General features: G+C 38.7%; 1 protein-coding gene and 1 long non-coding RNA gene across 3 annotated transcripts in view; both read right to left on the bottom strand.

Annotated features, from left to right (window-relative positions):
- Nucleotides 1-5026, bottom strand: part of LOC116977931 — a 39810-nt gene extending 34784 nt beyond the window's left edge. The window contains exons 1-2 of one of the 2 annotated variants that reach the window (XR_004413331.1): nucleotides 4440-5026; nucleotides 3749-4075 (exon numbers count right to left, since the gene is read on the bottom strand). This is a non-coding gene — a long non-coding RNA (uncharacterized LOC116977931). Of the gene's footprint in view, nucleotides 1-3748 lie in introns of both variants that reach the window. The other variant, XR_004413330.1, reaches the window with a different exon arrangement.
- Nucleotides 5027-8041: 3015 nt separating this feature from the next.
- Nucleotides 8042-26482, bottom strand: part of chic2 (cysteine rich hydrophobic domain 2) — a 62114-nt gene continuing 43673 nt past the window's right edge. The window contains exons 4-6 of the mRNA XM_033028797.1: nucleotides 15214-15270; nucleotides 14977-15036; nucleotides 8042-10034 (exon numbers count right to left, since the gene is read on the bottom strand). Coding sequence (XP_032884688.1) covers nucleotides 9984-10034; nucleotides 14977-15036; nucleotides 15214-15270 — 168 coding nt within the window. The 3' untranslated portion in view covers nucleotides 8042-9983. The remainder of the gene's footprint in view (nucleotides 10035-14976; nucleotides 15037-15213; nucleotides 15271-26482) is intronic.

Raw genomic sequence — 26482 nt, forward strand, 5'->3', positions numbered from 1 at the left:
ACTATGTATAAACACAGCTGTACAGCGGTGAAACCAAAATGTAGAATACCCTTTAATAAAAATACCCTTTAATAAAATCTGACAATGTGCACTTTAACCAAATCTCAAGTTGTGAAGTAAAGAGGCAAATAAATGATGTGTCTTTGTCCCAAACATTATGGAGGGCACAGCACACCCATTGTAAAGCTTAGTATTATGCCATTTTAGCATTTTTGTTCCATTGCTTTCCAGCTGCTACACCTGTAAACATTGGACACAATCCCGATAATTCACATCAGTTTGTACCGAGGCAAAGGTTAATATCATGTTTTCAATCCTTGGTGCCAGAGGATAATCTGGTTATGTCCTTATTTATGACCAGATATCTAGTTACACATTTAATACACACTTATTTTTAAGATATGCAATTTTGTATATTTATCATGTTCCTTATTTTGATCTTTGTCAATGATTCATTTGGTTGCAAGAAAATGTGGGTGCAAAAAAAATGACTACTGCAACTCAGTAAGAAATAATAACTTTCAAATTATGTCTGTGGCTTCTACAGGCTGACGGCTATATGACCACAAGACATATGACTACGAGTGAGTCATAAGGTTCCTTAAACCTCCTTTGCAATTCTACATTGTAGTCGAACTACATCAGATTTGCTTTTGAACGCCAGCTCTAATCAAAATGAGTACCAGAACTCTATCAATCTCTCTTAAATGCATTCATCAACAGATCATCTGCATTCTAGAGAAATCCAATAATTCACAACCCTCTGATTTCAGTCCTTTAATAGCACCATGTTGTCTCAGCCTTTCAGCTTCAACTGTATTGATCCTGCTGATTTTCTTTATACATACACCTCAAGGACTATCCAAAAAACCGATGCAATTAAGATCCTGACCTCTAGGATTGTTTTGGGTGGAATTCACAATATCCCCCACCCAAGTCGTGGTACTAGTTTCAAAGTCGTCTTGTTGAGTAATTGGCTGTAACTTATTTTCACCTATCCCACAGCTTGCAATGGCCTGTTTCCTTTATCAACGATACTTTTTTGCATACATTTCATTTATTTGTTCTATATCTCTCTATATCATTGTCTAGTTCTCTCGTTTCCCTTTCCCCTGAGTCTCAGTCTGAAGAAGGGTCACGACCTGAAATGTCACATTCCTTTTCTCCAAAGACGCTGTCTGACCCGCTGAATTATTCCAGCTTTTTGTGTACATCTTTGGTTTAAAACAGCACCTGCAGTTCCTTTCTATGCCTCATTGGGATGTGGCAGGAAATTGGAGCGCCTGGAGGAAACCCACATGGTCACAGTGAGAACGTGCATTCTGACAGAACCCAATGTCAGGATTGAACGTGGGATTCTAGCACTGTGAGGCAGCTGCTCTACCAGCTATGCTGTTCTTTTTTTTAAAGTTTAGTTTAGTTCACAAAGTTGTTGCCTTTGTGGTGTTTGCAGCTTCTTCTTTACGACTCCATGGGTTGCCCCCCCCATCGCCCCGATTTCTAGAGATACTGGTAGATTAATTGGCTGCTATAAATGATCACTGGTGTAAGTGCGTGGCAATAGAATATAGGGTGGGGCAAGGTGTTGTGGGCATGACAGCATGTGTAAGTGAGTAGGCTTCAAGTGGGCAAACAGGACTGACAGGAATGCTGTCAAAACTGGCAATCGACTAGAATAAACAATGTTTCACAAACCATGTCTGTTTAGCTACAACACTGACACCTACCCAACAATGTGCATGTCTTGAGGATAGTTCGCATTACAGTAGAGGCACTGGACGTCTTAAAATGTATGAAGGTAGATAAATCTCCTGGAACTGATCAGGTCCAAGAACACTGCGGAAAGTTAGAGAAGTAATTGCATGAGCCCTGGATGAGACATATCCATCATCATTAGCCACGGGATGTGTTAGTACAGTACAGATATAGCCTTCTACCGATTAAGCCTGAACAATGGATCAAGCTCAATAGCTTAATACCTGTCTATGTCCTTTGGTTCATCATGTTTGTGTGCTTCCAATTACCCAGGATCCAATTACTGATTTTTCTACTTTAAATAATCTTCCTCTCTGGTTGTTTACCTCCCTCTCTGTTTTAATGACACACATCATTTACCAACATTTTGCTCCTCTCTTTGTAGCTCTTTGTTTGGCTTAGCTTCCGTTTTCAGGCCTCACTGCTGCAACTTCTGATAGCCTTCGATATATGCAGCAATATGAATGTAAATTACTGTTTTTAAGCAGCTAAATAAGCGTTAAAAGCACACAAAATTAAAAACACAGATATCTGATCACCCAGGCTAATATTCACAGCACAAAGGCACCAATAATACTCAGCACTAATGATCAGAACACAGTTTGAATGCCAAACACAAGACCCCTGAAACAGATAGTCTCCGCTAAGATTCCAATGCTGGTAGAGGAATCGATCCAAGAATGTGCTCCGTCTCTCTTAAAAAGCGTGACACCCCCAGTTCATAGGAATCCTGGCCTTGACCATTGAGAATAGAGATGGAATATTCTCCAGTCCATTTTCTTGGGAGGACTTACCCAGAGTAGGTGAATCAAGAACCAGAGGACATAGGTTTTGGGTGGGGGAGATTTAATAGGAATCTGAGGGGTAACTTTTACACACAAAGAGTGGTAGGTACATGGAATGAGCTGCCAGAGGTAGTTGAGGCAGGAACTATTGCAATGTTTAAGAAGCAATTAGACGGGTACGTGGATAATACAGTTTTGGAGGGCTATGGGCCAATGCAGGAAGGTGGGACTAGTTTAGATGGGACATGTTGGTCGATGTGGGCAAGTTGGGCCGAAGGGCCTGATCTGCGCTGTGTCTCGATGACCTGGAAGCATAGCATGCATGCCTTTTTGCAAGCTCCACACTGGCTGCTGTGCCACCTATTTCCTGCACCACCCATAGCATAGTGCAACCCCCACATTGCTTCACCTGGAACCCACAGACCCAAATGGAAGCAATTCATCCTTGACCACACGGGAAGGCTTAAGGAGGGAACAGATTTCCCACTAAATTCACAAGCAACTTCCACAATTAAAAATTCACTGAAAGAAATCAGAGCCCATTCTTGGTATCAGGAATATCCATATTTGGAAGCTGTAGAATGGACTGATTATCAGCAGTCCTACAAAAGGAGATTCGCACTCTCAGCTTAATACAGTTTCACTCTGTTAATTAAAAATATATATAAACAGTAGTGTAGGCGAACCAAACTGGCTCGCAGTTTGGTTTCCCCAATACATTGTCAAGGCGATACTAATGATTTTCTGCAGTTTGAGTAAGTGGGTGGTCGGCGGTGATGGAGGCGCTCGACCAGCTTTTCTCCCCCTCTCGCAGCTGATAGTGAACGCTCTCAACTCAACAGCAGCCTGCAGCTCACTTCATTTCTCACATGAGTGCCCTTCTTTAGCCTCTTTTCTCCTCCGCACTTTATATCGGCTTCATTACACGACCGATTCATTTGTAATGTAAATTCAGAAACTTAGGAAAGTTTTCCTTCGCCCTTGTCTGAAAGAATACTGAAAGGTATTCAATACGTATTAACACAAATCAGTGGTAACATTAAAGCAAATCTCCTTAGCAACATAATCTTGATTGCAAAAGGCGAGCCGAGTGTCACGGCGAGAGCATTTAAGATCCAACAGCCCACATGGAATGGGCATTTATCTGTGAGAATGCAACACAATACCTAGCAGGCAGACAGACTATGAAAAATTCAAAATTAACTCACGGAATTGTTACTCTTTTTCACACGTTAGACAATCGGCTACATTAAATCGATCTCAGCATCATTCCGCCACTCCCCGGCTAACCGAGAGCTGGGTTACTAATGAATATGTTTCAGCAGCTTTTCTCCTGAACGGTGTTTGATTTCCAACAGGGTCATCCCGAAGGACGTTATCGGAAGGTGCAAAACCTCCCAAACTTTTAAAAACAAGTTCACTTATCGTAGCTGAACGCGCTGGCGAAATCTCTTTGTGCCACTCCATCGTTCGTGTTTTCCTTGGAATATTTCAACAGTGGAGGCAATTCATTGTGCGTCCAAGGAAGGGCTTCACTGGAGATGGGTTAACGAAATAAAAATAAACAATTCACGTTTCCCAAAACGTTGCAATTAATAACGCTTGCTTGAAAATGTGTGCAAATGGTGCAGCTTTACAAATTAAGTGACTATACAGTTTTAAGATTGCTAATGACTGGCGAAGATACTCGCTGGGGGCTGGAAATAAATCCACCGTCTTTTACTTTTGGAAAAAGGGATGAAACAGTCTCAGCGCGCAATTTATTTTTGATTACAAAATGTTATTTCGCTCAACTCGCGATTAAAGTTTCAAACAAGCTCGAGTTCCTTCCCATTTACTATATCGGCGATTTAAAAACAGCGCAGGAGAAAACTACCCAATGACAAGCATATTACCTACCCAGTGGGAGAATTTCCTTCATCGGCAGCATGAAAACCTTTTTAAATGAACCTGGAGAACTTGTTGTTTCAATGGACTTCAGCAAGGCAATTGATAAGGTTCAGCATAGTAGGCTGCTCTGGAAGATTAGATTGCTTGAGATTCAGGAAGAGCTAGTTGGCTGGATAGATAGTTGACTTCATGGAAGGGACCAGAGGGCGATGGTGGAAAGTTGGGGAAGCCTGTGCCCGGTAGTGTGCCTCAGGGATCCATTGCTATTCGTGGTTTATACGAGTTTATACAAGTTGAAAAAGTAGAAGGCAAGATTAGTAAATTTGACACCAAGATCACGCTAAAGTGAGTGGTATGGAAGACAGCAAAGAAGGTTGTCAGAAATTTCAGTAAACTTCTGCAAGTGGGCTGAGGAATGGTTACTGGAGTTCAATGTAGATAAGTACCATGTGTTGCATTTTGGTAAGTCAAACCAAGGCAGGACCTTCATAGTGGATGGCAGTGTTGTAGAGCAGAGGGATCTAGGAGTGCAGATACATAGTTCCTTGAAGGTGGCAACGCCGGTAGATAGGGTAGTGAAGACAGCTTTCGGTATATTGGCCTTCATCAGTCACAGTACTGAGTATAGAAGTTGGGATATTGTTACAGTTGTACAAGACGTTGGTAAGGCCACATTTAGAGTATGGTGTTCAGTTATGGTCACCCTGCTACAAGAAGAATATTGTTAAGATAGAAAGAGTGCAGATTTACAAGGATGGTGCAAGGACTTGAAGGCCTCAGCTATAGGGAGAGGTTGGGCGGCTAGGTGTTTATTCCTTGGTGTGCAGAATGCTGAGGGGTGATCGTGTAGGTACATACAAGATCATGAGAGGAATAGATAAGGTGAATACGCAAAGTCTTTTACCAGGAGTAGGGAAATCGAGAACCAGAGGAAAGATTTAATAGGAATCTGAGGGGCAACTTTCTCACAGAGGGTGATGGGTATATGCCAGAAGAGGTAGCTGAGGCAAACATTATACCTACATTTAAAAGACATTTGGACATCGACAGGGAAAGGCAAAGTGAAGAGGAATATGGGCAAAATGCAGGCAGGTGGACGAGTGTAGATGGAGCATCATGGTTGGCTATGGCTGGTTGGGCATAAGGGCCTGTTTCCAGGCTGTAGGTCTATGACTCTGGAATTCTTCCATCTTTTCCTCCAAAAAAAGTCCAAGCTTAACAAATGATAGAATGCTACCAATAAATTAAACAAAGTTAGACCGTTTGGCTCCTAAATTTCAGAATGCATCTGAAAGTCAGAATATTCAACACCTGCAACTGTCTAAAATGTATGTTCAACAGATATTTAACATTTCAGGAGGAACAGTAAGTAAGTAAATTTTATTTATATAGCACGTTTAAATCAACTCGCATTGAAACCAAAGTGCTTTACATAAAATAAATAATTAAGTTTCCGTACAACCATAGAAAAAAACCCCAGGGCATATAAGAGTTGGTCTTGGCATCACGTTCGGCAGACAAAGTGGACCGAACGGCCCATTCTTATGCTGTGGTGTTCTACATTTTATGTTCCACATTCAAACATGTGGTGCAAAGTTATTATGAGAAGAAAGTGCGCCCACTAACTGATAATAGTGAGCCATCGTCTATTCAGGACAGAGCCCCTAAAAAAATGCATGTTTGATTTTGTTTATTTTTCAGTGAATCTGTTTCTTTACCAGACTTCAATGACATAAAACTCACTTTAAAAACACTCTAATATGGGCCTGTCCCACCAGGTCTTCCTGTTGCACTACTGTGCTATATCATATCTACTTCCACCACCACTCCCGACAACTCGTTCCAAGCACCCACCATGATTTAAACAAAAATTGCTCCACATATCTTTTAGCATTCTCACCTTAAAGCTATACCCCCTTCTTTAATCAGTCTCATTTTTCCATAGCTGCCCTGCTCTTCTTTCACCAATAGAATGAGAGTTTGAACACCGGTTTTAATGCACATTAAATTTAGCGGTTGGCAAACTTAAAACCCTCTAGGTCACAAAACACGTTCTCGCTTTCTCTCTCCTCCTCTCTCTCTCTCTGTACCCCCCCCCCCCCCCCCCCCATCACATTGGTCCATAATATTTTTCCCTTTAGATATTCAGCCATATAATTTCTTCCTTTTCTTTTCAAAGTGCAACACTTCATATTTCTCAGTAAAAAAAATCTATTCCCTTTTCATTCATTCCACCAGCTTGTCTATAAGTCTTTATTCCATCATTACAATCTGTCCAGTTCATTTTATGGTTAAGTTTTTTTGTGTTTCTGTCTCATTCTCTCTTCCTCCATCAGGAGAAACCAACTTCAGGAAGAGTGATAGTTTACATGCCCCAACCAGTATAAATGATGCCAAAGTGGAAATGGTTGAGAGCTTCCAAGTTCTTTGTTGCAAATATTTACAACAATCTGTTGTGGAGCAACCCCATTGAAGCAACAACTAGGAAAGCATTTCCATAGAGGAAATTCAGCATTTCTCCAATGACAAACGTGTACAGATGCACCATAGAAAGCACACTACAGCTTGCATTACAGCTTGGTCTGGAGACGCCTCTGCCCAAGACCACAATAAATTGCATGTTGTGGATGTAACCCAGTCCATCACACAGACCAAACTCCCTACCATTGACTTCATCTTTACTCCATGCTGCCTTGGGAAAGCGGCCAACACAATCAAACATGTTCCCCATGCCATTACTTTCCTTCTACTCTCTGCTCCAGTCTGGCAGAAAGTACAGAAGCTTTGAGTGGGGGGGGGGGGGGGGGGGGGGGGGGGGGGGAGAGAGAGAGGGAGAGAAGAGAGCAAGCATGCGGGCGCATGAAGGAGCTGGGGTGAGAGAGAGAAAATTAACTTAAAACCGCAAAACAATAGTTCACATTTGCAGATTATATACATTTTTAAGCAAAAGTAGACTTAAAGAAGGCGTTATGGGCAAGGTGCATAAAATAAGATTAGTATCGGGGATGGTTCATGGTTGGCGTGCATTCGAACTATTGGGTTTTTCAGTGCTATATGACTCTGACAATGCGTTATAATATAAAGAAGACATTTTAATCTCGATATATATATATATATAAAATCCCAATTTTGAGTCAGGCTTCGTAACAAACTATAATTATATGAATGATTCCAAATGTGCAGTAAATTAACATATTCCAAAGTTTCCCATTTATACAAAGCCTTCACAGTAGATGATGATGAAAGAGTTTTGACCTGTAACAAAAGAGCCACGATTTGCCGGATTTAAATGAAACAAATCATTTCTAAGTTAGAAGTAGACTTCAATAAACTTGAAAAACAATTGTTTCATACTCAGTTAAATTGTTTGAAATTAACTTGAAACAAAAGGGAAACACTGATCAGTCCATATTTTCCCCCATTCAACAGCCAGTGACTGCATCAGTAAATACAAGGCACCGCCAATGATTTCTTTCACATCATAAGTAGAATGTTTATACAGTGAGGTAGCTATCTTCAGGCTGCAAAAAGGATAAATTGCAGATGAATACTCAATTTCCAAACATTGCAAAAGTTAATTACCAGATTTCCATAGCATTAATACAGCAGTGTTAATTATTTTTGATCAGTCTTTTATTTCAGAAATAGCCAGTTCTTATTTAACCATTGCAGAAATGCTTTCTTTGTATATGTATCCCTAAAAGGCATGCAGCAACATCATTCAACAGAGTTTGAAGTAAATGAGCACAAATAGAAACAGATGCAACAAAAACATAGTAAACACACAAGCAGTACACATATTATCTGACTGAAAAATAGGCAGCAAACAGCTGCAGACAAACTAAACCAATAGAAATACTACTGATTATAGAATGGCAATGCCATCAATCCACCAGTAGAGTTGGGAGACATTAGATAGGTGCCCTTTACCACAGAGAATGTTTAATTGGAACAACAAAAAATTATGACAGCATTGATTTTGGTTTATAAGGTTGCTGTAACCTTGAGACAGATTAAACCAAAACATCTTTACCTCTTTATCAAATCAGGATAAAGCCTCTGTTATTAAAATTAACAGGAATGTGAAGCAAATTTCTGATCTCACCTCAACTTAAACCTTTGATCTGGATATCAGAATCGTGTGGATGCACACTGAATAGGATAACACAATAGAAGGCAGAAAGTGACTTCTTTGTCATTCAACAGTTATATTATGAGTTGGATAGTCTCACACACAAAAATAAATTTTATACAGCCTTTACACATTACAAACTGAATGTCACTGTTGGATATTGGGTGCAAATATAAGAAAAAGTTAGTTGTGTGCCATTTTTCACCTGCAACAAGAGATACTAAGTAGGAAGTGAAAAATTATTAAAGATCATTCCTAATATTCCAGTTCTTTTATTTAATAGTAAAAACTGGTCCTTCAATCCCAAAGACCTACCTTAAAGAAATAAGTTGGTTTTCTAAAAGTTAGAGCAAAATTAATATTAAAAAAGCTAAAATAATCTGCACCATAATTTCTGCCAGTATTCAGTGAAGTACTAAAACTGAAATCACCTCTTCAAATACAATGACAGGTTCCACTATCTGAGGTGCAGAATAAAATAATATTTGGCCTGACCCAAGATTCTGTTAATGTACAATCTACATTATCACTATGTACAGGAAAAATCAAAACATCTACATGTAAACCTAAATTGTTCAAGGAAAAGTAAACATAGTAGCAGAGTCAAAATAACCATCACACGTGATAGTTAATGAACAAAACGTTCATTTTACGGTGGTAATTCAGTTGCATTTTCCATTGTCCTGGCTCCTAGTGACCTTACAATGCACGCAAAAGCCTTCATTTTATTATTCTTTGTTATAAATTCAGTATTCTTTTCCATTTGCATGTTAAATATTTAGAGTAGCAAGAGCCAGTAGATGTGGTTTCTTCACTCAGATTTCTTCATATTTGGTGACTTCGATATCGCAGTAGAATTTGTGTTCCTGAATACGTGCACAGTAGGTCTCAAGTTTAAATTTAATGGGCAGAAAAAATTACAATAGAATAATATATTGTGACAACACTGTACACAACTTTGTTCCGCATGTATTGCCTTCAGAATTCAACTTAAAAGTGTTGATTCTAATAACTCCAACTAGTGATTTCGATCCTTCATGGAAAACTTCTGGGATAATTCACAGACATGATTAAAATCAGTTTGGTAATCTTTTCATACATAATTTCAGTGATTGTTTTAAAGCTATTGTGTGTACACTGGCCAATGTGTGTCAAGAATCATTAAAGAGCAAAATGACAAAGTGAAGGATTTTGCCAGAGGTTGGCGAGAACAAATTACAAGATCAGAATTCTGGAATGCAATTGTTACTAGAAAAAAAGCTAACAAAAAATGTGGCGGACTAATAAACAGATGGATGGAAAAACTGGATAATAAGCATTAAAGGCGTCCGATTTACACAATCTTCACCAGGAGAGTACCAAGCAAGGCACCATTGGAAGGACAACGCACTAAGATAAGTCTCTGAAGACAAAATCTTATTCTAATCTGGTCGAAATATTGGTGTTTTCGGTAAAAACTCTATTAAGATGACCTGGAAAGGAAACAATGAAAAACAAAATAATTATAAAATTATACATTTTTCTTAGTTTCATCTTAACATCATTTAAAACAAAGAAAAATCTTATTGTTCCTCAATAATAAGATCAACAAATGGAGAATGCACAAAATGCTGGGAATAACTCAGCAGGTCAGGCAGCATCTCTGGAGAAGGGGGATAGGTGACGTCACCAACTTCATCGATGAAGGGTCTCGACACAAAACATCACCTATTCCTTGTCTCCAGAGATACTGCCCGAGCCACTGAGTTACTCCAACATTCCAATGTCTATCTTCGGATAAATCGATAAACCAGCATCAGCAGTTCTTTCTTACACAAATGGAGATAGCAGTTCTCTAGCCTAAAGACCATGGAGATAAGAGACTGCAGATGCTGGAATCTGATGCAACAAACCATTTGTTGAAGGGATTGAGCACATCTGTGAAGAGAAATGGACAGATGAAGTTTTGGGTCGGAACCCTTCATCTGGATCGAGAGAGCAGAGGGGAGATAAGAGGGGAGGGAAAGGGTGTAGCACTCATGAGCAAGCGACAGGATCCAGGTGAAGAGGGTTTGTCTGTCAGGTTGTCTGTCTCCCTCTCCCAACCAATCAGCACCTGCTCACCTTGATCCACCTGTCGCTTGCCAACTCTTATTCCGCCTTCCCCCTCGTTTCTTCATACTGGCATTCTCCCCTCTATACTTTCAGACCAGATGAAGGGGTTTGACTAGAAATGTCAACAGTTCATTTCCCTCCACAGATGCTGCTAGACCCGCTGAGAGTTTGTGTTGAGCAAATTATACTAATCTCTATATAAAATAGCTCGTGGATTAGCTCATTTCTGACTTCAGTGCCTGTGCAGTGCAATGTGCATGTCGAATGAGTAAGACCTCCTGTGCCAATTCTGGGCTCACCACAAGCCCCAGAAAATATATATTTTTCATGATTTCCTCCGTGTTTACGTGATTCCTATTTCATGAAAAGCTTTGTTTTGCATGCTATTCAATCAGTTCAGATATTAATAAATACAATCAAGCGAAACCTAAATACAATAGATAGAACAAAGGCAAAGATACAGTGAAGAATATAGTTCCCAGCATTGTAGCGCATCAGTTTCAAAGACTAAGTCCAATGTCCACAATGGGATAGAGGTGAATCAGACAGTGCCTTAGCTTAGGAAGGGCCATTCCTGTCAGGCCTGATAACAGAGGAAGAATTCATTCCTGAGTCTAGTGGTGTGCTCTTTCAAGCTTCTTTACTTTCTGTCTGACTGGAGCAGGAAGACGCAGGAATGTTTGTTTATAAAATGTTCCAAGGTCTTTGACGGCGCCAAACTACCAAAAGGCTATCAGAGACTACGGATCTGCGCTTCAGGATTAGTTGCCGCCCATGGAGTTTGGTTGGAACCGCAGAACTGGAAGTAGTAAATGTGATTGTGGGGAATGTGATTAAAAACTGCCATCAAATTTTAATACATAAGCAATGTCACATATACCAGAGGCAAGATAACTCTTTCAAAAGAGTTTAAACTACAAATCAGTCATCCAACATTAGTAATCTTAAGAGTCTAGAGACCATAATGTGGTATTCAATTAAAATTCAAAATTGCACAGAAACTAATTTTGGGAAACAAGCCAGATAGCATTTGTAAATCAAAATGTCCCAAGTAAAAAAATAGTATAGTTATTTGTGGTAAATAACAAAAAAAGAAATATGAAAGAATTCCCAAGTTTCGCTATCTAATTTTATTCACAGGGAAGGTTGCAAAGAAATCTGCCAAATAATCACACAAAGCATAAATTGCAAAATAATATTTCCACAGGCTTGGTATTCAATAACTATAGAAAATAACTTCCATTCAAAAAATGAAGGGCATAGAGATGCAGAGAAGGTTTTAAATGCAGCTTGTTGTTAGAATTTAAAATGTACCTGGAAAGATTACATCTCAAGAAGAATCTATCTAAAAATAGAAAAACCTTTAACAACTTACTTAGGTCCTTCTGCCTTTGCATCACAAAAATCTCTGCTTCTGCATTTCACATTTTGATAAATCATCATATTTGATATAAATGCTGAAGTTACAAATAATCTCTAACAACCAATTGAGTGAATGGATGCTGTTCCAGACGAAAAAAAAGTACCTTGAAAGTCCTTTATTATCTCATAGGCTTTAGTTTCAAATAGAGTTCTCAATAAGGTTAAAAGCAAGAAAGATGATGGGAAACGTTTCTGATTAAATACTCAATTAAATAGAAATTAGCTAAGGGTTTTAAGTTCCATAAGAAAATAATTTGAAAAGTTTGAAACTGCTGCTAAGTTCTTAGTTTTCACAATTTTGAGAAATGCCTTGTACCAAAGAGGCAGTATTACAAGAGACATGAGAAAATCTCCAAAATTATTCTGATTTTAAAACTGCATATGAAAACTAAAGAAGTAATCTGGTAAAAGTTAGGATAGATTGAAACATTGTGTCACCCTGATCCTTGAAAAAAAACAGCAACTGAGTCCATGACCATATAATTGCATGCAATATGGACACTGCACGTTATAAACAATCAGATCATTTTGTTTTTATTTTCATTTAATCTTCATTTAAACTGCACGACTGGACAATATCTTTTCAATGCCAGTCATTTATCTTCAGGAGTTAGTATAAGCAGTTGGCCTTAATCTGTTCTTCAATTTTGTCTGCCCTGCTATGTCTTCCCATGTCACACCAATGGATGTTAAAATAATAAACTAGATATGCAATTTGTTTCATGGAACAAGCCATTTCTTATGAGGACTGAGACAGGGGTATAACAATAATGTTGAGTATAGGAGCAAAGAGGTCCTCCTGCAGTTGTACATGGTCCTAGTGTGACCACACCTGGAGTATTGTGTGCAGTTTAGGTCTCCAAACTTGAGGAAGGACATTCTTGCTATTGAGGGAGTGCAGCTTAGGTTCACGAGGTTAATTCCCGGGAAGGCTGGACTGTCATATGTTGATAGACTGGAGCGGCTGGGTTTGTATACTCTGGAATTTAGAAGGATGAGAGGGAATCTTATTGAAACATATAAGATTATTAAGGGTTGGACACGCTAGAGGCAGGAAACATGTTCCCGATGCTGGGGGAGTCCAGAACCAGGGGCCATAGTTTAAGAATAAGTGGTAAGCCATTTAAAACGGAGATGAGTAAAACGTTTTTCACACACAGAGTTGTGAGTGTGTGAAATTCTCTGAGAGGGCGGTGGAGGCTGGTTTGCTGGATGCTTTCAAGAGGGAGTTAGATATAGCTCTTAGGGATAGCGGAGTTAAGGGATATGGAGAGAAGGCAGGAACGGGGTACTGATTGTGGATGATCAGCCATGATCACATTGAATGGTGGTGCTGGCTCGAAGGGCCAAATGGCCTGATCCTGCACCTATTGTCTATTGTCTATAATAAAGTATTTATGTGGTACATGTTTCAGGAAGTAACCTCGTTTTTAACTCTTGTTTTTGTATAAAATCAAATGAATGATGCTATTTGATTTGAGTGTGGCTGGGACAAGGAATGAGATGGTAATTGTAATTATAGTATCTTATTTCACTGTTAACCTTGCACATTAGCACATGAACACAGCAAAATATCCTAAGGTAGATCATGAGAATGTTCTCAAACAAATTTGACACTACGGCAACAATGTCCCAAACATTGGTCAAAGAGGGAGATTCTACCGAGCATCGTAAAAGAAGAGAATGATTGAGGTGGAGAAATATTGGGAAGTTTCAGATCTTAGAGACTAAGAAACTGCAGGTATGGTCATGAGTTACAGACTGATTAAATTTTGAGGCATTCATGATGTCTGACATAAAGTTGCACATGCTTTGTAGGGTTGAAGCACAGAAGGGAGTTACAGACATTGAGACGTTTAAAAATGTGTGAAAATGGTGAAATTGCTTTAACTGGATACCAATCCAAGTTTAAAAAGTGAGTGAATGCTGTGGTTCTGGAATTTTGGAAGATTTCACATTTCTATACAGTGTAGCTAGAAGTACTTTGGAATAGTAAAGTCCAGAGTAACAATGACAATGATGAGGGTTATGGAGCAGATGATGTGAGGGAGAGGTGGGTACATAATGTTATAAGTCGAAATTGGTCATCTATTGGTTACAACCCTTACGCGAGTTAAATAATACGATTTAGTGCAACAATTATGGGAGTCAAACTTCTTCTTAACCACTCTATAATAATGTGATGTGCCACAGGTTTTATTGACTGTGCAACTTTAATTCCACATAGTGCTCTAAGATTGCAAACACAAGTTTCAGAAACACTTCAGACACCAGGCTGGTATTTTAGACATTTTACCAGATTAAGTGATGAGGCAGTTTTCTTTGAGTTTTCATAGCATAGCAAGCAAACAAAAATTGAATTTTGTTCAGTTAAGAATCACATTTACTTTATAAGATGATGCATATTTTTGTTAAATCTAATCACTAAGCACAACAATCATGTTACACGGTTTTCCTGGAGTGCGTAATTTATCCATAATATATTGTCCAGGCTGCTGCTAATTTATTTTCCTGTGCCTTTTTACGTGTGTAGGTGAAACAAATATAATCTTATTTTGTAGAATTAAACTAAAACAGGTTGAAAGATTTGTGGTGAACTCAAAAGATTCTTCTCTTTAGACACACACAGTAACCCTTCAATACATTTCAGTTAATGCATTCTGGCAATTAATTTATTATTTTCTGAACACAGTGCCAGCCTTGTTTTCAGGCCATTCATAACTATATAAATCTGCCTTGCACGTGAATACGTGCATCTGTGGACCGTAATAAATTTTTCCACTCAAGCGACTAAGTAGCCTGACACCTTTCTGATTAATAACTGCTAAAAGAATAAGATCAGAAGCAATATAAATGGTCATTTAATAGAGAAAGTAACAAAACAGCCCTTTAACTTACATATTCCATCATGTTATTGGTTTCACATTTCCTTTTGCTCAGTCTCCAGTGCAAGCACAGCTGGAAAAGAAACAGAGAAAAGAAAGAAAAATGACTTCCATTTTATTCTTGCATCCAGACAAACCATTTATCCATCTTTCATATTTTTCTACCAACAAAAGCATCTGTTTCCATACTGTGCAATTCAGACCCCAATGGTCTGAACCCCATGCTAACGTTGCTCTCTGCGGCACTCACCTTGTGGTATAACCTATTGTTTTCCCATTCTAATAACTTCTCGATCGATCTTCGTGTCTGGAAGACAAATGAGGTAGAATTTTACTCTTGACTGACTTCTGAAAAACTTTGTAGTGCAGCTGCTTGTGTGAATGGAAAATACAGAGGTGTGGGGACAGTGACTGAATACAGGGTGGTCCTGTAACATAGGCTGTGTGTGCTGTCAAAGCACCTTTTAGCGTTAAACAGTAACTAAATATAGTTCTTTCATCCTCTCCCTTCCACTTTCCATGAACAACATTTTAAGGGGTTTTTAGTTATGGTAAAAGAGAAAATTATTATTAAGTACCTAATGTCACATTACAAAAAGACAAAAAAAAACGATGCATACTACAAACAATGTTAAGGGCAAAATTACAATCACAAACAAATTGTAAGATTAGCACATGCAATAAACTTAGTGCCAAAATCTACAGTCAGAATATTAGACTTCTAGTGTGCATGTTTCATTAATGTCATAGTAATTCTCAAATTGTGGATTAAATAAAAAATTGGTTAATTTTATATCTTTAAAAATATTGCACAATTAAGGATATATACTAAAATGGAACAACGGAATGAATGCAAGGTTAACAGTGAAATAAGATACTATAATTACAATTACCATCTCATTCCTTGTCCCAGCCACACTCAAATCAAATAGCATTATTCATTTGATTTTATAAAAAAACAAGAGTTAAAAACGAGGTTACTTCCTGAAACTTGTCAAAATACTTAATTTTATGGGTTCTAAAGTTCTGTATGCTTCAACACAGAGAAGTAAAACTAATGGACTATGAAATTTGTATTTAATATAATTTCTCAAAACAAACCCATTTATTTTGTGTTCATTCATCCGGTTTAATTGTGCAAAGTGAAAAGAATGCATCTTCTTCAGTGGTGCCCAAGTCCATCAGAGCTAAAACGAAAAACCAGTGCTCACACTTTGTTTGAACCAAAGTTAGTGCATAACACCGGCGATATTGCTTCCAATAAAGCAGGAGTGACAAAAGAATCCCTACTGACTATCCCTTTTCATATCACTAACATATCTATATATCAACAGGAATTGGACTCGGAAAGGAGAGAAAAATTGGTCTTTTTAAAAAGGAAGGGGGAAGGGTAAATAAGTGATGATGCCAGGTGTCAAAATAAGCTTCTATAGCTGCAGGTGCAGAAAAGCCATTAAACATTGCCCTGCAGTTCAACTGCATCAGTGATGCAGCTGCTGCTCAGAAACCAAAATGCGTCAGTGTTTAAAAGGACGTCAGGAAACAAAACAGGTAAGAGTTATACATTTGGTCTTTCCTGTTCTGACATAACTGCGGAGTAATAATTACAAAAAAATATCATCCTATAAACTTGATCACATTTATTCTCATAGCAATCTGTAAGGAGTAACTTTCTCTTAAGGCTAAATTTCGATCAATCCATAAAACTGTCCATCATATGATTTGATGTGCTCATCATCCCTGCTTATTACGGCAAGATTCAGACTTGAGGCATTAACCAAACTAGTTTGACAGCCATTTGTATTTTTTTTAATTTCCTGATTTGTAAAATCACATTTGACGATATACATATTTAACAACACAATACATGATACAGATGCAACAAGGCCTTTATTTTAAAATATATTGTTACTAATCTGATTCCATGATTTGACTATCAAAAGATCCAAGACCCGTTACCAATTATTATTTACACCAGTAAATGCAATGGACCGTGGTAAAATATTCAAAATTTGTAACACGGAACACATCACAAACAAATTATGTTACTTTTAGGCAAGGAAATAAATGCCACGAGGTGTTCAAATATCATTCTTTTTCAGAACTTTAACAATCGGCATCCATTACTCAATATCATAATCTTAGAAACTATGGGGATGGGGAAATCAACATTAGACACAAGGATATGGCAAAATAATTAGATTTTTTGCCCTACAAGAAGTTAATTTTCATGTGTTTAAAAAAGATACATTTACAGATTCCTATGAGTTCAATTTTCACCACGTGTTGTGTATGGTAAGTTAATCATGTTTCAGAAGTAGATAATTATTTTTTGGAAAACAAAAATATCCATGAGGGTTGTTTAATTGCCTATTTAACCATACATTGCATGTCCAGACGTACTTTTTAGTTACTAAACTGTTGAATGAATAATATTTTTTTTCCAGCACCTGTAAGATAGATAAACAAACTCTAAACAAAAAGAACTAAAGAAGGCACGTCATATTTTACCCCCAAAATTGAGTATGATGTATTTCAAACCTAAACTTTTTAAATGTTCCCAGCACTATTTGTAAATATAACAGTGTATGTATTTTCAGATCAACCACAGCTATTTTGAAGTTGCTCTTTTCCAAGGCCTGACCATTCTTATATGTATATAACATAGCAGTTTATAGTCACACTTTTAATTTTGACTACTAGTCAATGTGGAAAAAAATAAGTTTGTGGAGTGTAATTAACATTCACTTCAGTCATTTTGGCCCTTGTCTAGCCCCAAAGCTTTGTTAAAATTTACCATTCTGAAGGCTGAAGGGAAATCGATTTGATTCTAATGGTACCATGAAAAGAACATGATCTAACTGCTTTCAGCCCTCCGTAAATCTGTACTTGGTCTTTATCACAATGCTACCCCAATTTAAAAAGCACTGAATGTCTCGTCAATGACTTTGTGAAACAGACAAGGAGCGGACATAAAAATTCCAATAGTTGTTTAAGCAGCAAAGTTCATTTGCATCACAGGGAATTTGAAAAGGCCTGACCTCTCAAACCGCCTCTCAGGTCTATGAAGTTGTAGCCTTGACAAGCTTGCATTGACAGAGCTCATTGACTCTGAAAGGCTACTTTATCAATGGAAAAAGACGGTATTGCGTTCTTCTACTTCAAACTGGCATCTGCCTGCCCACCCGCTGCTGATTTGAAGGTGACACTAATGCAAAACTAGATTTTACTCTCCAACTTTCCTTTGGTGCAGACATTAAGTGTGGGATATACTTCATTTTTGTTTTTTTTACCCCAATGCTGCCTGGCTGCGTTCTGCAATGGTTGTACTACTTAACAAAAGCAAATACCAATGGAACTATTGGGTGTGATCACATTATAGACTAGAACAAAAACTTTGAACACAAGCTGGAAGACTGCTCAGCCTTGTTAACAGAAGCTATACAAATCATAAATTTCAATGTCAAGCCCTCAAAAGGAAGTTTCACAAATTAAGGTTTTGTTTCCAGCAAAGCTGCAACAACTCTTATACTAAGGTCTAAACTAATGTAAAAAGTTATGAGTTTACTATTCAATTATCAAAAATATTTTTTTTTTTACTGACAGCAAATTTGAATCCAATAGTTTTTTTCCCTCAAATTACAACCAAGCTAAAAATTTCTTGAAAGTAAATGTATTTCTGTACTATTTAGTTTTTGTTTACCATTATCAATTTCTCCCCAGAAATATACACGTTTTATTGTGGGAAACAGTTTAATCTTCAGGAGGACCCTGACACATTCACAATGTTATAATCTCAAGACCATTATACTGGAATCTTGCTTCTGAAATGATTAGGAACAGGGGGAAAATATTGATCCTGTTGCATCAATGGCTGTGATCAGATAACTCAGAATTAAAAGCTTGTTGCTCTCCAGGTTTCAGTGATGGATCAAGGAAGCTAAAGTAATCTCTAAAATAAGCCTAAAATGGGTGTCCAAGGAGCTGCGTGCAGAGAATGCTGTTGAGGGAAACACCATTTGGATTGCACAAATATTTTCAATTGGCTGCCAGGGTGCTCAGCTTTGTTATACATTGTTCAAATATTTGTGCATAAATTTCAACCAGCTTTCAAATATGCTCCAAATAGAGAAACAATAAAAGTCCTGGATGCTTGGAGTATTATACATGCTGCATCATCTCAGGAAATGGAGATGAGAAGGGAAATTGGGGGAACAATGAGGAATGATGTTTCGTCCTCTCAGATTTGCACCTCCTGCCCCCAAATTTATATCAAATGTGCATTACTTAGGCAAGTAAGGAGGTTCTTCATTTGGCAAATTGAGACCTGGATAACTTATTTCCTTTGTTCTGTACACCCATTTTCCCCCTCTCTCTTTCCCAATTCTCTAGAGGTGACTGATCAAAAATGTTAACCATTGTTCCTTCCACGGATGCTGCCTGACCTGTTGAGAGTTTCCAGCATTTTCTGCTTTTGTTTCAGATTTCCAGCATTTGCAACTTTTTTTTGATTTTCGAGACTTGGGTAAGGCTAGGTAAAAATTCAACAGATATTTTAATGGCTTTGCACCATAGTAATTGCTATGACCGACGGGATTTATCTCGCATTTGGTATAGAGAAATTTCCAATTAATGCTGAACATCATGAAATATGAATACAAAATTTCTAATAATCAGACATGATTCACCATCAAAATCTAGTCTGAAAATTACCAGCCAATTCGTACCTCCGTAACTCCCTGATCAATTCGCCCCTTCCCACCCCCTCCCCTGGTACTTTCCCTTGCAACCGCAGGAAATGCTACACTTGTCGCGTTACCTCCCCCCTTGACTCCATCCAAGGACCTAAGTAGTCTTTCCAGGTGAGGCAGAGGTTCACCTGCACCTCCTCCAACTCCATCTATTGCATCCGCTGCTTTAGGTGTCAACTGCTCTACATCGGTGAGACCAAGCGCAGGCTTGGCAATCGCTTCGCCCAACACCTCCGCACAGTTCGCATTAACCAACCTGATCTCCCGATGGCTCAGCACTTCAACTCCCTCCCATTCCGAATCCGACCTTTCTGTCCTGGGCCTCCCCCATGGCCAGAGTGAGTCCCACCGCAAATTGTAGTCGCTGCACCTCATATTTCGCTTGGGTAGTTTACACCCCAGCAGTATGAACATTGACCTCCATTTTCAGGTAGTCCTTGCTTTCTTCCTCCTTCCCCTCCCCTCCCCTTCCCAGCTCTCCCACAGCCCACTATCTCCACCTCTTCCTTTCTTCTTCCCCCCCCTCCACCCCAACATCAGTCTGAAGAAGGGTCTCGACCCAAAATGTCACATATTCCTTTTCTCCATAGATGCTGCCTCACCCGCTGAGTTTCTCCAGCTTTTTATCTACAGCCAATTGACCGAAAGGTATTAGTCCAGAATTTGCAAATTGCAGTAGCCCAAGGGATAAAAGATTGCACAACTCTTTCACATCTGCCCCTATTTAGCTTCAAAGATCAATGGCCACGACGGCGTTGCTGCACAGATTCTTGCATATGCATCCCGTTGCAGGGGCATATCCAGAACAAATTCTACCTAGAAAACAGCTGAGAAAATGTAATGACAGGCAACCAAGTCATCCTATGATTTAGCCAGTGCCAAAGCTGCCAAAAAAAATGTTTAACATTCTGAAACATTATAAAACTATTTCAAATTTATCCAAAACTAAAAAATTATTCTTTTTTTAATTCTAAAAATAATTAATATTTTGCTTAATTCCTTACATTTTTTCTTAAACACTGATATTAATAAAGGAGAACATCCCTTTATCAGGACCAACCTGAACCAGATACTTTGAGTAAAGTCCAGCATCAGAGAGTAGCTAAACACATCACATCAGGACCCTTACACTTGCATAATCACATATAGAAACTGCCAACACATGTTTGGAAAAAAACTTGAGACGTTTGTGCACAATTGCAAATGCTTCCTTGCAAACGACATCCCATTGTTTTCTCAAGCTGTTATTAAGTCACCTTAAGAAGCACCATTTCTCTCCTGCCCTCACCCCCATGTGCGGATGTGGCTTCGAAGGACTAGAAGCCGAAGCAAAGAAGTGGAAGCCAAATAACGGAACGGAAACAAAGCTGAAAAACAAAATAACCGAAAGCTTAGAAGCCGAAAAGCCAACCAACTGAAAGGGCGGGACGCCTAAAGGCCAACTAACCAAAATGGCGGGACGCCTAAAAGCTAACTAACAGAAAGGGAGACAAGGCGGAGGGCGGCCGTGGCCGTGGGAGAGTGGGGGCTGTCCCGAGGGATGCACTCCTTCGGCCGCTTGGTGCTCGGGTTCAGTGCCCAGTTACTCTCCAGCCCAGGGTGGTCTTGTGTGGGAAAATTAACCCCATCCTCCCGTCTCCCCCGGCCAGTGATGTGATGGACGCGAGGGTCTGGACCAATCGCTGACAAGTCCCGCCCCCCCGACGACTTCATGTCCGTTATTTGGCTATTCGGCACAGTGGCCTTTTGGTGAGTTGGCTTCTAGGCGACGTGGCCTTTCAGTTAGTTAGTGTTTCGGCATAGCGACCTTTCGGTGAGTTGGCTTTTAGGCGTCCCACCCTTTCCGTTAGTTGGCTTTTAAGCATCCCGCCCTTTCGGTTATTTGGCTTTTCGGCTTCGTTTCCGTTCGGTTAATTGGCTTCCACTTCTTTGCTTCAGCTTCTCGTCCTTCGACACGTCCGGGTACCGCTCACCCCTAACCCTATCTTGCAATTTAGCCATAAAAAAAGAAATTGGTTAGATACAAGTGCAGTGCAGACAACTTAAAGAATATTTTAAATTCCTTTATTAAGTTTTACGAGCTTACGTTTTAATTTATTATGTCACTGGACAATTTTTGTATATGCAGTTCCAGAGCACACAATAGGAAGGCTGGGACTGTGATGGGGCAAGAGAAAGGGAACTTTGATTATGCAAAGGGATGGGATAGGCTGGGCTCATTTCCTGCCCAGTAATGTTTCATCACACATCCCAAGACATGTGTGTTAGCAAGTTAATTGGCCACTGTAAATTGCCCCTGGTGTATGGGATTAGATGAGAAAGTGGGTCAGTATGGAGCAAGTGATTGATGGTCGACATCAACCTGATGGGCTGAAGGGCCTGTTTCCACACTGTATGATCCTATGACCTTAAATGTCACATTTAAGTGGCATTTTAATAGACACCAAAACAGTCAAGGCATCAAAAGGTCCGGTCCTAATGCAGGTAAGTGGCATTAATGCAGATGAGCAAAAAGGTTGACATGAACATGGTACGCTAACGGCTTCTCTGCTGTTCAACTCAACTAAACTAAAATCAATATTCTATGATTACATAATTTAAGAGGAAGGAATAACACGGACACTAACATTTTGGCACGTTAGGTTAGGTTAAAGGCAGGATAAAGCAACGCATCTGGTGTGAGGGAAGTGACTATGTCAAATTAATGTTGTGATTAATTTAATAATGTATCTCTGGGGCAGCGTTCCAGCGGCAACATCGGAGCTGTGGTGTTCCGGCGGCAGCGGCGACCCGGCATCGGAGTTGTTGCCTTCCGGCGGCAGAGGCGACCCAACATCAGAGTTGTGGCGTTCCGGCGGCAGCGGCGACCCGACAACGGAGCTGTGGCGTTTCGGCGGCAGCGGTGACCCGACAACGGAGCTGTGGCGTTCTGGCGGCAGCTGCGACCCGACAACGGCACTGTGATGTTCCGGCGGCAGCGGCGACTCGACAACGGAGCTGCGGTGTTCCGGCGGCAGCGGCGACCCGACAACGGCACTGTGATGTTCCGGCGGCAGCGGCGACCCGACAACGGCACTGTGATGTTCCGGCGGCAGCGGCGACCCGGCAACGGAGCTGTGGCGTTCCGGCGGCAGCGGCAGCGGCGACCCGACATCGGAGCTGTGGCGTTCTGGCGGCAGCGGCGACCTGACCTCGGACGACAGCGTTGGGAGCTCACAGGTCGCCTCGGAGCAGAGGGAGAACAAGGAGGGAAGAGACGAGGACTTTAAGATTTTTGCCTTCCATCACAGTGAGGAGGTGCCTGGTGAACTCACTGTGGTGGATGTTAAATTTGTGTTTGTATATGGAATGGAATTGCATATTTTATTTAAGGAGATACGTTCGGATGGAAAACAGACGTGACCTAAAATTCATCTACCTGAAGTTCAAGTATAAGGTAGGGTTGAGTGTGCTGAATCATCTGCTCTACCACTTAATCACAAGATGCAAGACATGAATATAAAAATTGGGGGTGAGGGAATTAAATTCTGTAGTTGGAATGTTAAGGGAATTAATGAACCTATCAAGAGAGGCAAAGTGTTAGCACATTTAAAATCATTGAAAACAGATATAATATTTCTCCAGGAGACACATCTTAAAAAGGAAGCACAACATAGACTGAAAGCAAAATGGATTGCTAAAGCGTACCATTCTTCATTCTCACATAAATCAAGAGGTGTTGCAATATTAATTCGTAAAGGTATACCCTTTAAACATATATCAACGATAGAAGACATTGAAGGCAGATATATTATAATAATAGGGGAGTTATACTTAAAAAAGGTGACTCTCCTCAATGTGTATGGACCAAATTTTGATAGCCCTCTGTTTTATAAGAGAATTCTTAACAATATCCCGGAAGGTACACAACAAAACTTAATAATTGGTGGAGATTTAAATTGTACATTGGATGCTTGTTTGGACAGATCATCAACTCAAAGAAAACTAAAATCTCGATCAAGTGAATTTTTAAATTCATACATTAATACCACTAATATTAAGGACGTCTGGAGAATTGAAAATCCATCGGACCGAGAATATTCATTTTACTCACCAGTACATAAAACTTACTCAAGGATAGACTATTTTTTGGTAGATTCAAAACTTATCCCATTCACCTATAACTCACAATATCACAACATCATAATCTCAGACCATGCCCCATTAACATTTATGATCAAAGTAAACGGAATGGCAGAGACACAGTCACAATGGAGATTTAATCCCCAAATCTTAAAAGATAAGTCATGTAATGAATATCTAGTAAAACAGATTAAAATGTTTTTTGAGGCTAACGATAGCCCTGAAATCTCTGCCTCGCTTCTTTGGGAAACATTTAAAGCATTTGTACGAGGAGCATTAATTTCTTCCCAATCATTTTTTAATAAAGAGAATAGGGCCAAACAAAAGAAACTGGAAATGGAAATAAAGCAATTAGACACAGAAAATGCAGCAGCACCATCCACGATAAAACACAATAAAATTGCAGTATTGAAATATAAATTAAACAAGATTTACTCAGACCAAGTTATAAAACTTTATCAACATACAAAACAATTAAATTTTGAATTTGGTGACAAACCACAAAAACTATTAGCGCGTCAACTTCGCAAATTGGACGGGGAAAAAACAATATACAAAATTAGAACAGATAAGGGAGAAACATTAACATTGCCTAAAGATATTAATGATAGATTTCTACAATACTATCAAAAATTGTATTCATCTAAAATAACAGAACAATCAACGGGAATGGAAACATTTTTACAGAATTGTAAGTTTACGGGTCTAGATCAGAAAGAGAGAGAATTGCTAGGGGCTGAAATTACGATAAAAGACATTGAAGAATCAATAAAGTCCTTAAAAAATGGAAAGTCGGCAGGACCCGATGGACTAAATTCGGAATTTTATAAAAAATTTTATGACTTGCTTTCCCCACGCCTACAGACAATGTACAAATATGCTTATACTCAACAGAAACTCCCAGAAACTCTAAATGAATCAACAATCATACTTATACCAAAAACGGACAAGGATCTTGAAGACCCAGGTTCATACAGAGCTATAGCCCTCTTAAATACTGATCAGAAAATATTAACTAAGATTCTATCTAATAGATTGAGCTTAGTGATCAGTAAATTAATACATCCTGACCAAACAGGGTTTATCCCCAAACGGTATTCATTTTTTAATCTGAGAAGATTATTTAATATTATATACTCCAATAGAATCCCCAACGCAGAGCTAGCAATTATCTCGTTAGATGCTGAAAAAGCATTTGACCAGGTAGAATGGCCATATTTATTTTCGGTGATGGAAAAATTTCAACTAGGAGAGAAGTACTGCACATGGGTTAAATTGTTATATTCTAACCCAACAGCTAGAATATTAACAAACAAAATGTTATCAACTAAATTTAATCTCTCTAGAGGCTGTAGACAAGGATGTTCACTATCCCCACTATTATTTGCTCTTGCAATTGAACCCCTAGCAGAAAGCGTTAGAAACCATCCAGGAATATTTGGATACAATACTAGAGACACAAGGAATAAAATCTCCTTATATGCAGATGATATACTAATATATATTACAAAATTAGAAACTAGTATTCCAAACCTATTAAATCTAATAACTCAATTTGGTCAGTTTTCGGGATATAGAATCAATTGGAATAAAAGCGAAATCATGCCAATAACAAAATTTAATTTACATACAATACAACAATCCCCTTTTAAAATAGTTAAAGATAAATTTAAATACTTAGGAATCTGGGTAACTAAGACATATACCTCTTTATTTAAACTAAATTTCCCACCCTTACTGAATAAACTACATAAGAATATTCAATACTGGAAAACACTCCCCATTTCAATGCTTGGGAGAATTAATGCTATAAAAATGATTTTTTTACCGCAACTACTGTACCTACTTCAATTAATTCCGATATATATCCCAAAAACTTTTTTCAAAAAAGTCGACTCCATTGTTACAAGTTTTGTCTGGGATTATAAGAATCATAGAATAAGTAAAAAACACTTATGTAAATCAAAGATAAATGGAGGTCTGGCTTTGCCAAATTTCTTATTTTATTTTTGGGCAGTCCATATTAAAAACATGAATTTTTGGCTGGAAGAAATGGACCAACAACCAGATTGGCTAATGATGGAAAAGGAAGACTGTCTACCTTTTGAAATTGGACCGATCATATTTGCCCCCACAAAACAGCACAAAAAAACCTATAAAGAAAACCCCATAATACATAGTGGAATACGAATTTGGAAACAAATAAAAAAAGATTTAAAATTGAATAATATACCACTCTGCCTTCCCATTGTAAATAATCCTTTGTTCAAATCATCCTTTATGGACAAAGGTTTCACACAATGGAAAAATCATGGAATCAAAAATATAGGACATCTTTATGGGAAAGGTACTTTTCTTTCATTTCAAGAGTTACAACTGAATTATGGACTGCACTCAAATAATTTTTTCAGATATCTACAAATTAGAGATTATGTTAAATCTAATACACAAGTTTACAAGAATAGGGAATCAGAAATTCTTGATGAGTGTCTGAACAAGCATCCTAATACTGAAAAACTAATAGCTTATATTTATAACACCCTACTAAATAACGAGGTACCACCGACCGAACTACATAGATACAAATGGGAAATTGAAATAGGTCATCCTATCACGAAAGATATGTGGGACGAAAGTTTACAACAA

This window comes from Amblyraja radiata, chromosome 1 (assembly GCF_010909765.2).
Source record: "Amblyraja radiata isolate CabotCenter1 chromosome 1, sAmbRad1.1.pri, whole genome shotgun sequence".
Classification (NCBI taxonomy): domain Eukaryota; kingdom Metazoa; phylum Chordata; class Chondrichthyes; order Rajiformes; family Rajidae; genus Amblyraja; species Amblyraja radiata.